This window comes from Dreissena polymorpha, chromosome 9, assembly GCF_020536995.1.
Source record: "Dreissena polymorpha isolate Duluth1 chromosome 9, UMN_Dpol_1.0, whole genome shotgun sequence".
NCBI lineage: Eukaryota > Metazoa > Mollusca > Bivalvia > Myida > Dreissenidae > Dreissena > Dreissena polymorpha.
The window spans coordinates 27,990,591-28,003,185 of NC_068363.1; the positions used below are offsets into that span (position 1 = coordinate 27,990,591).

At 30.1% G+C, this 12,595-nt stretch overlaps 1 protein-coding gene across 1 annotated transcript; it reads left to right on the top strand.

Moving 5' to 3' along the window:
* Positions 1–4,103: 4,103 nt before the first annotated feature.
* On the top strand, positions 4,104–10,437 carry LOC127845930 (uncharacterized). Its single transcript, XM_052377109.1, has 12 exons — positions 4,104–4,282; positions 4,968–5,124; positions 5,336–5,400; positions 5,666–5,773; positions 6,070–6,179; positions 6,533–6,677; positions 7,186–7,257; positions 7,504–7,581; positions 8,001–8,069; positions 8,661–8,930; positions 9,352–9,463; positions 10,060–10,437. Exons 1-12 carry the CDS (start codon positions 4,265–4,267, stop codon positions 10,131–10,133), a joined length of 1,278 nt encoding a protein of 425 aa, XP_052233069.1. The 5' UTR covers positions 4,104–4,264; the 3' UTR covers positions 10,134–10,437.
* Positions 10,438–12,595: the final 2,158 nt, after the last annotated feature.

Genomic DNA, 12,595 nt, shown 5'->3' on the forward strand with positions numbered 1-12,595 from the left:
TTTTTGATGGTTGTTTTTAGGGAAGCCTCTAACAAATTTTACCAATTTAATAGATCTAATTATAATTGTTTTTATAAGTGCCTGCACTTTTTCTTTCATAAATTGAGATCATTTGTAAATTGAGTAAAAGCACAGCTTTGATGTTTTTTTTATGATCATTTTAAGTGGAATAGTATGTTACTAATTAAACAACTGTAACTATTGTATTAATTAATTGAGTAAAAGCACACATTTGATGTTCTTTGATAATGTTAAGTGGAATAGTATGTTACAAAGTAAACAACTGTAATTATTGAATTAATGAATTCATTTTGCTACAAACAAATTCAGGTATTTATACCTCTAAAAATACTCTTTTAAAATTTAAGGAAACACAAGGATGAAATATTTTCAAAACCAGGCAAATAATAAGAAAGTTGTGAGAGTTGGAAATATTTTTCAATATTCTATTAATTAAATTAGGTAAACAGTTTACCACGTCCCATTTTCTGAATTTCATATTCATGTCTATATATCACTTCATACATTATTGTTTTTGTTAGATTTTTTAACATATTGATTCAGTCTGTCATCAACATCATCATATAATGAAAAGTTTGACAAAAATGTCTAGTCATGCAGAATATTTACTATTACTATTTACCACCCCAATTTAAACATTAATTTAATATGTAGCCAAAAATGTGACAGCATTTAAATGTTTTCCCTAATATTAAGTAACAACACACACCTTCCATTACACAAGATATCAGGCCCTTATGGTGCAAGTATCAGATTAGCAAGTGTATTATGCAAGATAACAGATATTGTATAATGGGAACTTATGGTGTAATAAAAAGGCCCAGCATTGTTGAGATTAGGTGACATCTGTAAAGGGGGATAGGCATTCATAAGATGCGATTAGCACATTATCATACAAAAACATTTTTTTAATTTGAAAGTGAGTAATTTTTCCTTAAATTCCAAACATTCATTAAATACATTTTTTTGCTTTTAAATAATAAAAAAGTTTTGATTACATTTCAGTATTATATTATTAATAATTAAATAATGTGCAAGAAAAGTGCATTTCTGTTTTACTTAGTCTAAATAAGTTACTTTTAAAAATTTAAATATCAGTGACGTCCAATAATTTGATAATATACATATGAATGGATGAAACAAATACAATTGTTGACTGAGTAACATAGTGTATTTATTTATCATATTTAACTGTTACAAGGACAACAGTTTTGAAATTATTATAGATGGGCTTTTCCCATTGTTCAATTCACCAATTGATCCAATTTAATTGCATTAAAAACAACAAATATCTATAGTTCCACAACCCTGCCCAGGTTTACTCAAACTGAAATAATGTGTTAATTGTGTATTCAAAATGGGTCTGGATTACACATTGTTCTTGGTTGCATTTGGGCTCCCAAATAAGCAACATGTATAAGATACTCAGTAAGATTTAAGAATATTTCATTTATTCCACTAGTACACCAACATGCACTTAGAAATGATTTACATGCATTCCTTACACAGTTCAACCAAAAAAAAAAGAATTCTAAAACGAAAAAAACTACAACTAACTAGCTGCTTCATAGATTAAGTGTATAAAAGACTTCATAAACAAAATAATCATTTGATAATTAAAATCAAGATTATACTTCAACTAAACGTCTTCACTAAAACTAAAATGTGGGGGGGGACGTCTGGGGAGGAACCTTTTTGCTACAATAAACTTCAGGTGATGTGTTCTACAATATTTTATTTATTTTATAAAACAGTTAAGAAACTAGAGGGACTATGATTTAAAAGTACAGTCTTAAAAATCTTAAATCACAGTTACATTTTTACTGTTAAGATGGAGTATATTTTCTATGGAAGGTATATTGAGAAATTCATTTCATTTCTAAATTGAGTTTCGTTTGCCAAGTCCTTACTTTATTTAATTTTGTTCTTATTGTTACAACTGACTTCAAAATTATGAGTCAGATAATGTTATATGTCAAAAGTATATATGTCACTTGAAATCACATTATATCCATTATGACTTTCCAGTCATTAGTTAGCTCTTAGTTACAATTAAATTGTTCCTTTTTGGCTCATTTCTCATTTATTCATATATATTTTATGTCATTTATTGAATAATGTTACATTAAGATCACATTTACTATTATAAATATGATATATTTTCACATAAAAGAAGTCATTTTTGTTGCCATAGTTTCAATGAGCCATGCAATGCTTTTGGTATTTTTTAATTGGCTGTTTCATGTAAGTTGTGTCAATACCATCAGGGCATTCGAAGAGATATGGTATATTACAAAATGCATTGTTGGTCACAGTGTACATCACCATTTCAGCAAGAAAAGATTTTTCGGATACCAAATAAAGATAATTTTATGTGGTTTTTTTATAAGTCAATGCAGTTGTTTTTTTTACAAACAATATAATATCATCATTATTGAATGCCCATTATCTCTGAGCTGTTAGTTTGTTAAAAACATTCTTCTCCTTTTTCCATTATATAATGTCATTTATTACTAACAAAAATCCCACTGTGCCCTCTTAAATACATGCATCCAGTCTTATCTTACATTGTCTCCTTAGACGCATAGATAGCACTGTCATCCGCGATTTATTAGATTACTATCAGTAACACAGCAACTGATAAGCTGAAGGACACACTCCACACACATATCTTATTATCTCCTGATCATAGATTTTAGTGTGTTTCTTTTAAATTAATTTAAAATGAAGAAAATAATTAATTTTTAATTAATTATTGAGAATAATGGGCTAATAAATCTGTAAATTGATTTTACAAAGACATTATAAGATTAAGATACAATGTTTTATTTGTTTTGTAATACTACTGGTAATCTTCCTTGTTTTTTTTGTTTTCATCAATCCTTACTTTTTGTTTATACAAGTATTATATTTTTGTAAGGAGTTTACTAAGGAGTTATAATGCTAGGTTCAAAAAGTGATTGAACAAGTACCCAAAAAATATTTGTGCAAATAGGGTGTCACTGGGCCAATTGTGATACTGTAGTACAGTAAAACTTGTTGTTCAATGTCATAAGTTGGCAGTCAGCACAAAAAAGGGATTTTGTACACAAAACAATATTCAGACTGTAATTTAAGATTCCAATGTGACATACTTACAATTGATATAAGGGCTTCTAAATGCTCACACCTCACATAATAGATGATAAACGGTCACTGGAGAAACCACTTGAAGATTTAAATCTGGCAACATTCATTTTTGTTTGTTCCCAGTATTCATAAGCACTATATATCTATCAGCATGACATCATCCATAAATAAGCATTTAAAGTGTATTTACATTTCCTTTTGAACATTCTCTCAAAATGCTGTGTGACACTATTTCCAATATTCTATCAAAAATTGTGTTTTAGTTTTGTCTCTTTTTAATTCACCCTTAGATACAAAAAGATATGTCAAGGGAAGTTTTGATTTTCTCAGTAATTATTTCAAAATAAGACTGTTTCATTTCATGGAAAATATGTTTCAAAACATTAAGGGTATTGCACATGCTTGATAATTGTTTCTTTGTGTCTCATATCACTGAAGCACTAGTTGCAATCTACTGTAGTTGAAATGTCAAACTTTCATTTTAACCTGAAGTATTTAGTACAAAAAAGCATTTCATAATTATTTGATTAGTTGATAACACCTGAGAAATGGGGTTATATTTTCAATAAGTTGCCAGTTGCAGACATGGGGTAATCATAAAATTTAATCTGTTATCATCATTATGACCGCACTTTCAATAAATGCAATAATCAGAAGACTTCATCTTTTTTGTGCAAATAAAATTAAATAGAATAAGAATATGATCCTTTTTTTAAAATAAACACTGGTTGATAATGGGTCTAGAAGCCCAAATATTACATGCATGAATTAATACATTAATATTTAATTTGATCACTTTGGTTGAGATTACCAATTAATAATTGATCGATGAACAAAACCATTAATCATTTTTGAAAAAGAAGTTAAAATCATTAATTTAATTGATTACTTTTTCGAGTAATTGACCACATGTCTGCCCAGTTGCCACTACTAGAGTAACATTGTTTTGTGACTTTCACATTTTGTTTCAATTCATTCTAAAGGCTATCACACTGCAGTCATTGTACTTAATGTAATTATTCTGTATTGCCATCTCTCCCTTTTTAACAGGATTGGTTCAAGCACTCTGGAGCGCAAGGTAGCAGCGTGCACACCCCAGACACAGACAGACATCATGTTTAGTGTACATATTGTAAGTTATTGTAATGTAATTAAAAAGATGAATGTTTAAACCACTAAACAATATTTACAATTATGTTTGTATAAATTTGAATTACTGGGCTCTCCATCTAGTTTGGAGAAAAAGACCTGTATCCAAAACTGGTGGAATAATTGTTTCCAAAAAGGACATTTTATCAGACGTGGGGAAAACATGAAATAGGAAAAAGGAACGAACAATAACAGGTGCTGCTATTGTTTTACAGGCCTTTATTACCCACATTAAATAACCATACATAACAGTTTTAATGAAAAGCTGTCATGAGATAACATGGTTTGGTGGAGAGTTTGGTTAACATGGCCCCATTTTGTACTGCAGAATACATAATTATGATTGCTATTCTTTTACATTATGATTTCATTCTAATTGGAACAGATAAAGCTAGTAAAATTATAAATAATTTATCCTAGACATGAAGTAGATTTTGGTTGTTATCCTTCCTAAAAAACCTGACTGTAGGGCTCTGAACCTATATTTTTGTAGCTATTTCAGAGCAAGATTTATTTTAATTATATACTACTATTTTTAATAATAACTACATATTTCTACCCAATAACCAATTGTTTCACCTCCCCAACACATGTAATAATTACATTTATTGTATAAATTTCTGTCCAATAAGTACTTCAATGAAAATGCCAACTTACTGTTTTTAAAGGGAGACGAGATGGAGAAATGCAGTTTGCCACTGGATGGTTTCCTGCCGACGTCCTACATTTTTGCTGCTCTCCATCAGACGGTTGATGATTCAGTCACATTTTCAGGCACACTGACTAAGATCATGACAGAGGCCAGCCTCTCATTTTTTGACCCTGGTAAAAAAAATATGAAACAAATAAAAAATAAATGTTAATTATTTGATGGAATTGGTAATATGATTAATAAAACTGTCCAGAGTTGTTTTAATATTTTTTCCCTGTAATAATGCGATGAAAGATGTCCTTGCTTGTCTTTTTTCTCTTGTGTGTTAGAACTGATTTATCCTCCATTCAGAATATAATAGACACATTTTTTTTTAAATAACAGCATCTACACCAGCCAGGCATCAGCTGAAATACAAGTGTTCCTTCAAGTTTCCAGACAGAGTGCGAGTAAGTTATTGTCTTGTATTAACAAAACTTAATCAGCACAAAATCTTCAAAAAAAGAATTAAAGCTGTTTTCATCTGTCTTCTACATGAAGAAGAAGAAATGGTATAGTTTATTAAAAAAAACATGCCTTACTTTAACTGTTTAGAATACTGCAAACAGGGTTTATTAGTACTTAAATAAATAGTTAGAAATAAACTTGTTTTAAAATATGTTCAAATTTACATAAATTTTAAAAATCTGCAAATAGAATGATAAATTTTGTTAGGTTATGAGGAACCTTCACCCCCATGTTTCATCGGCCAGTGATGTTGAAATGTTGGACACATCTAACCGTCCATGGAGGCGCAAGTGTGAAGAGGTCATGGGGTTTACAGTAAGTTTATTCTGAACACTGGCATGATATGTATATTTTTCTAATCTTAATAGCACATTACTTCCTTTAGATGTTGCAGTTTGCTGGAATTGTACAAATATGATGTAAACATTACATTAGAAATATAAATTATGTAAATTTGAATTTTAAATGTAGCAATATTACAGCAAGATTTAAACATATAAAGTTTTAAAGTAGTGGTTTTAATATCATGGTAAGTTAACCACTCAGATGAATATTAACCAAGTGTGATCATAAAGACTATGTGGCTAAGCTAACCGGTGAGCTTTTTTCAGGGTTATGGTTCGCATTCGCAATTTGGAGGAGTCTTCAAAGAGGCACTGGCATGTGCATCTTTGTCCCGCAGATGTAACAGATTATTCTCATCGATTATTGTGAAACATCAGTAAGAACCTGCTTTTTATAAACCAGTGAAATGTTGCTGTTAATTTTAGTTCAACTTTAAAAAAAGTTTTGGTTTTTGTATTAAAGAAATGCAACATTTTTTTTCAAATTTCAATTATGTGTTTTATTTTTATTCTTACAATTCTTAGTATATTAAAAAAAAAAAAATGTCCATATGTTTGTACATAAATATTGATATCATTTACCTCCAATACTTAGCAGTGACCCCAGCTTTAGTCAACGTCATTTGTTATGTGTGTTATGCTGTGCTGTTCAGCCATTGGTCACCTTCGTAAATAAAGGACCAGGCACAGTTGATGACCTTTGTTTACTTTGATCTGAACATTTTTATAGGGACCTGCATGTCAGTGTCACAGCAAACATGTTTCGCGGTGTTGCTGGTGCTAGAGATGAGCAATTCATTTTTAACTGCCTTCGGAGAGTTGATGACTGTGAAATGAGCCTTGCTGACATGAATTCAGCATTGAAGAAAGACAAGGTATACAATATTTATATCAATAAATGAATAATACCATGCTGTTTATTTTAGGAAATATTTTTCATTCATTAAATACTAAATAATCCCATCCAAACATTGACTGAATCAGAATATAAGCATCAGTTATTAACAAGAGATGTGTTTGTCAGAAACACAATGCCCCTTATTGCTCCGCTCTGAAATAATATTTCAATATATTATTTGGTTTAGAAATTATCTCCTGTTTAAAGCTTAGTACTTCCCTTGGATTTAATTTATTTACTTTTGACCTTGAAGAATGACCTTGACCCTTAACCACTCAAAATGTGCAGCTTCATGAGATACACGTGCATGCCAAATATCAAGATGCTATCTTCAATATTGCAAAAGCTATCGCAAAACTTTAACCAAGGTTAAAGTATTGGGACAGAATGACAGACAGGCCAAAAACAGTATGCCCCTGATCTTTCGATCCGGGGGCATAAAAAAGCAATACATGTAAATCAATTGATTAAATCATTTTTAACAGCAGTCCACGAGAGGTGCGTCAGAAGACATAGGCTGTCTGAGGACTGAAATCAGCTCACTGAAACGGCAGCTGGTAAGAAAGATAACCAGTGCCAAATTAAAAACATTATTGTTATTTGATATTAACATTAACTTAACCCTTCAAATAAATAGTTTAGGCTATGGCAGACACCCTGTTATTATGAAGTTGGCATTCAATAGAACTAATTATGAAGTAATTATGTTAATCTAACATAAAGTAAAAAATGATTTAATTTTTGTTATATAAGAAAATAATTATTTTGATAGGCAACATCAGGATTGTTATAATGTTTTTCAGAGAGAGAAGGATGAGGCACTCAAAGAGGCCAGGGAGCAACTTTGGAGGCTGCAAGAGTTGCGTCAGGACCAGCAGCAGGTTAATTAAAAAAAGAATGGCCCAATCATGAATCATGAATAATATGACACTGCTAAGACACAAATTAACAATAGATTGCCAAGCAATATGGTCCCCTATGGTCGGTGAAACGCCACTATTGTCAGTATTTTTTAAATTATTTTTTTATATATTTGTTGCCATAGCAACTAACATGTTGACGAAGGAACAAAATGAAATGACGTGCATAATCTCCATATTGCCATCTATCCATTTTTCAGGTTTCATGAAACGGGTAGGGGACAATAAGTGCATAAATTACAATAAATGCATCTAGTAAATTTCATATAAGGAATGACAAATGTTGTTACTGCCACATAAATTATGTATGTCATTTTTACAGACTTTTAAAGTAACTGTTTTTCAACATAAATGCTAATTTAACTAAACACATGTTTCAGCCGGACGTTTACTCATTCATTGCAACACCCCTGCAAAGAAGATGCAATTACAGTAGGCCAGTGTATGCAGTAAGTAAAACATAGAAGAGAGACAGTATTAACCAATTGTTTTGTTCTCCATTCTGTTAAATATAATGATACATGTAAAATTAGCATTTTTTCACCCAAATCTATTTTATCTAATGTTTAATGACTGCGACTATGTGATGATTAATTGCATTAATGATTGAAAAATACATGTATATTGTACAATCAAGTAAAACTTATTTATTAATAACTGAAAATAAATATTTTGTTTCATTAAGTAATTTTGTCTTGAAATCACACGAAGGTCTTTCATGTATAACCAGTGTTTGTTGTATAGCTAATACAGGCTTATTCCAACCTAAAAAATTTATACAATTATGCAGTTTCCACTTATCCCTAAAAATCTCATTCCCTTATGAGAAAATGGGTGTGACATCCCAAAATTTTGTTTTCACATTTAATTTTTCTCCAGAATAGGGTCCTTTTCCCTGGCCCTAAATAAAAAATAAAACCTGCAAAAAGCTTGTGTATGGGAAAATTGAACAACAGTTTCCTGGTCTGCAGAAATACACAATTAATAACAATACCAATGACATCATACAGCCTATAATAAGTTGTTTCATATAATTTCAGCCATCGGAGAGTGAGGATGAAGAGACGACCACTACTGACAGACCACCAACAAAAAACTTCTTACCCTCGGAGAGCGAGGATGAAGAGTCGACAACCTCTGCAGGCGAGCAACCACCAACTGATTACATTTTAAAGCTGTCAGACAGCGAGGATGAGGAGACGACCAACACGGACGAGCAACCACCAACAAAGAAGAGCAACAATCAACCAAAGGAGCTGTCCAGCAACAACAAAACAGAAACACAAAGATCAAGAAGAAACAGACATCAGGTATGTATTTAAAAATCTGTTGTTGTAATAGATTTAATTTTTCTATTATCATAATGCAAATTTCCATTACGTCATATTAAGTATATGACATACACAAAAGCTATGTAATGAGGCTTTTCATCTCACATTTTGTCTGGAATGCACAATGACCTGGTGTTCACACTAAATGAACCCATATACTGAATCCGTGATGAAGGGACTTCATTTCATTGATCCTAGAGTGATCACAATTTGCATTGTGCTGTTTTGGCAATTGGTCACTTGCCTAAAATTAATGACTTTGATTTACCTTCTGGGGTTTCCATAGTTTCTTATTTTTTTATAATTTGATAGACTGATGACATCTTGTGTTAATATAACTTTAAATGCTTTTTGTCATGTTTTTTATATATGAAATTTATGATCAGCAAAATAATTTCAGGTCAAGAAATTGATTGTTGGGCAGGCTGTATCTGCCAAATATAGGGCAGTCAGGAATGGAGAGTTGTTCGAGGAATGGTTTGAGGGAACCATTGTATCAGTCATGCTATCAGGTAAAAAAGTTGTTTTAACATAATTTCCTTACATTGTTTCTATCCTTTTTGTCCATCATTGGGAATGGGACGACATTGGAATTTAATTTTTTTCATGTAACAGAGTTCTTTCATAGTAAGAATTCAAGCATGATTTCTGATGATTTATTAAAAGCTTCTTGGTAATAACACTACAATTTAATTTTCAAATAAATCAAAACAATTTATGGTGGGTTTTCTAAGAAAGTTTTCTATTAAAGCCTTCTTGTTAAAAAAACTTTGTAATAGGAATTTGGCATATTTTGAAAATATGAAGGAAAACAACACATTCTAAACTTAATCCAGATTCATCATTACATAATAATAAATTATTTTATCAAATTTTGCTGAGAATAGTCAATAATCATTTTTCATTTAAAATATAAAGAATTCAATATGGTACAATATGGTACAATATGGTACATACATAACAAAGGAAGTACCAAAAATTTATAAATAACACCAAGTATTATGTTCAAAATAATTACAAGTGATCATAGAAAATGACGTATTTTGGCAAGTACGAAATACTAATCTAAATCGAAGCCAATAAAATTAATGTTCTCTTTTTGTTTCAGGAGAGAAGGTGAAGGTCAAGTTTGAAGATGGCTGTGAGAGAGTGTTGGGGCCACAAGATATTAAATTATTATAAATGTTTAAATGTGGCAATGATGTTTTTATAGTTTGTTTTAAATTGTCATACAAATATAGGTTCTTGCATGAGTGGTCGTTTTGTATTGAATTTATTAAACAAGTCATCTAAATGGAGATAAAAACGCAGCTTGCCGAGATTTTATCTTTATTTAGATGATGAGTTTAATAAATTTAATACAAAATGACCACAATTCTAAGATTCTATTTATAACATGACCAACAAATTTTCTTTTTATGTTATGCTCTTTTCACCGTTTATTCACACTGTAAAAGAGTTTAAAACTGAAGAAATTCGCTGGAATAACGACGTCATTTCACAGTTATATAACTAATGTTATAACACCCGCGTAATTAACAAAATTGAGAATTACGTTATTACACTCCTGGAGCGTAGGTCATGTTATAATGGAACAACTTCAGTAAACTATTTAAAAGATCAAAACAAATCAAATAAAAATTAAGACAACATATTCCCTTTCTATAAACATTTTGTGAATTTTTTTAAATACTAACTTTGATATAAACACATCTGAGTACTTTTTTTAAGTATTTATAACAGTTTAAACTTTTATTTGTATTTCTTACATCATGGTAGGCATTTTCAGCACATTTGATAAAATTTGATTTGTTTCCATTGCTTTGTACACAGTGTAAAATATATAGCCATCATGATATTTGAAGTCAAAAGCTCACCAGAGCTTTGTGCCTTGTTTTTGCTGTTTGAAAATAAAAATTATCTAATCAGACCTTATTTTTTTTATAATCTTAGTTGCATAAATGAACATGGGGAAAATCAACACACTATTAAATCCTTGACATTACCGAATGGACAAATTCCAGGAGAATTTTTGTGAAGCAGTTTAAAATTAATAATTCATTTTACAGAAGCTTTACTTTTAGTTGAATTATAGGACTATAACTCATAAGAAAAATAAAGAATACCAGCCAGGGCTTACTTTGCCATTCGCCAAATTAGCCAATGGCTAAAAATTGACCTATTTGGCTAAAGAAAATTCTACTTGGCTACAACTTTTTCTTCATTAAAACTTAAAAAATAGCCCAAAATAGACGAATTTTGCCAAAACAAGGCGAATTTGGCTAAAGAAAGGGGAAGCCCTGCCAGCAGTAATGTTTCGGTTCTTTATGTACTACCCGTAAAAGGTACCTATCTGTATTGAAAAAGTAAAACAAGTAATGTATATGCATAATAAGTAGACTGTCACAAAGTACGAACATTATGCAATTACAGAGAAGTCTCCGTGATGATTTGCAATGAAGAAACGGGCTCTAGTGGCTGTTAATGTTTTTTGTTCTTTTGCTATTTGTTTAGGATTTAGTAATTACAAATATCTGTTTTCTAACTTAAGGATAGTTATTTGTATTCTTTTTTTTATTTTTATGAAGTTCTAATAAAAGCATATTAAGATGTTCTCAGAATTTCTTTTTTTTATTTTTTTCATAAAATAACTTGCAATTGAAAAATAACTGTGCTTTTTATCTATTGATGTTTGTTTTTATTATTAACAATATCTTATAATTAACAATATCTTATTATTGTTTTTATGTCATTAAATAATTAATTATGTGTTTTTGTTTTATTTAAGATTGTTTTTATTCATTAAAACAGTTTATATTTGTAAAAAGTGTATAAATAAATAATAATGGTATTGGAAACATTATTTGGAAATAATCTAATGTTTTTTATTTGATAAGTTAAAGTTATGCAAGATTTCGAAATTTTCATAAAATTACTATATTTATTTTTAAATGGGAAATATAATAATAAAATATTTGTCACATAATCAGTCAACAAAGTAACAACACCTAAAAACAACCTTTTTCACACCCATAAAGGTATCAATAAACAGATAATCTGGCAGGCATTTAGAGCTGATGAGGGTACTGATTATCTAGTGGTAGATAAGGCTATTACTGATTGGGGTTGCTTAGAGATAAGGCTGTAGTATGGGATGAGTTAACATACTGTATGATTGAAGTGGACTTGAATTGAGTACAATTTTTGTTAAAAGTACATTACATTTCAAAACATTTTTAAGAGGAGCATACTAGCGGTATTATAGTAGATTTAATAAATCATGAGGTATTCGTGTATAAGTAGCATTTTAAAAATTATAACATAAAATGGTGTGAATTACTGGATTTGAAATGAATACTGATAATTGCAGACTAAAATATGTTTCAATACACAACATTACAAAGCACAACTTCTATTACTAATCCTTCAATGAGAGAAAATCCAACAACTTAATGGATAATAAGAATAAAAATAATTATTTTTTAATGAAACACTTATGTTTATAGGCAGTTAAATAAAAATAATAATCAAAATATCAGGTGAACAAAAATGGAATTTTTTAATACAATACCAGGTCTTAAACTGCCCAGCCCAACATAAATATTTGTCAACGTGAGTAACTGAAGTCATTGTGTATCTGTTTT

Excerpts from the sequence above, each read along its gene's own strand:
- LOC127845930 (XM_052377109.1), top strand. Across the intron at positions 5,125-5,335 it reads CCTCTCATTTTTTGACCCTG|CATCTACACCAGCCAGGCAT; the intron begins GTAAAAAAAATA and ends TTTAAATAACAG. Across the intron at positions 8,931-9,351 it reads CAAGAAGAAACAGACATCAG|GTCAAGAAATTGATTGTTGG; the intron begins GTATGTATTTAA and ends AAATAATTTCAG.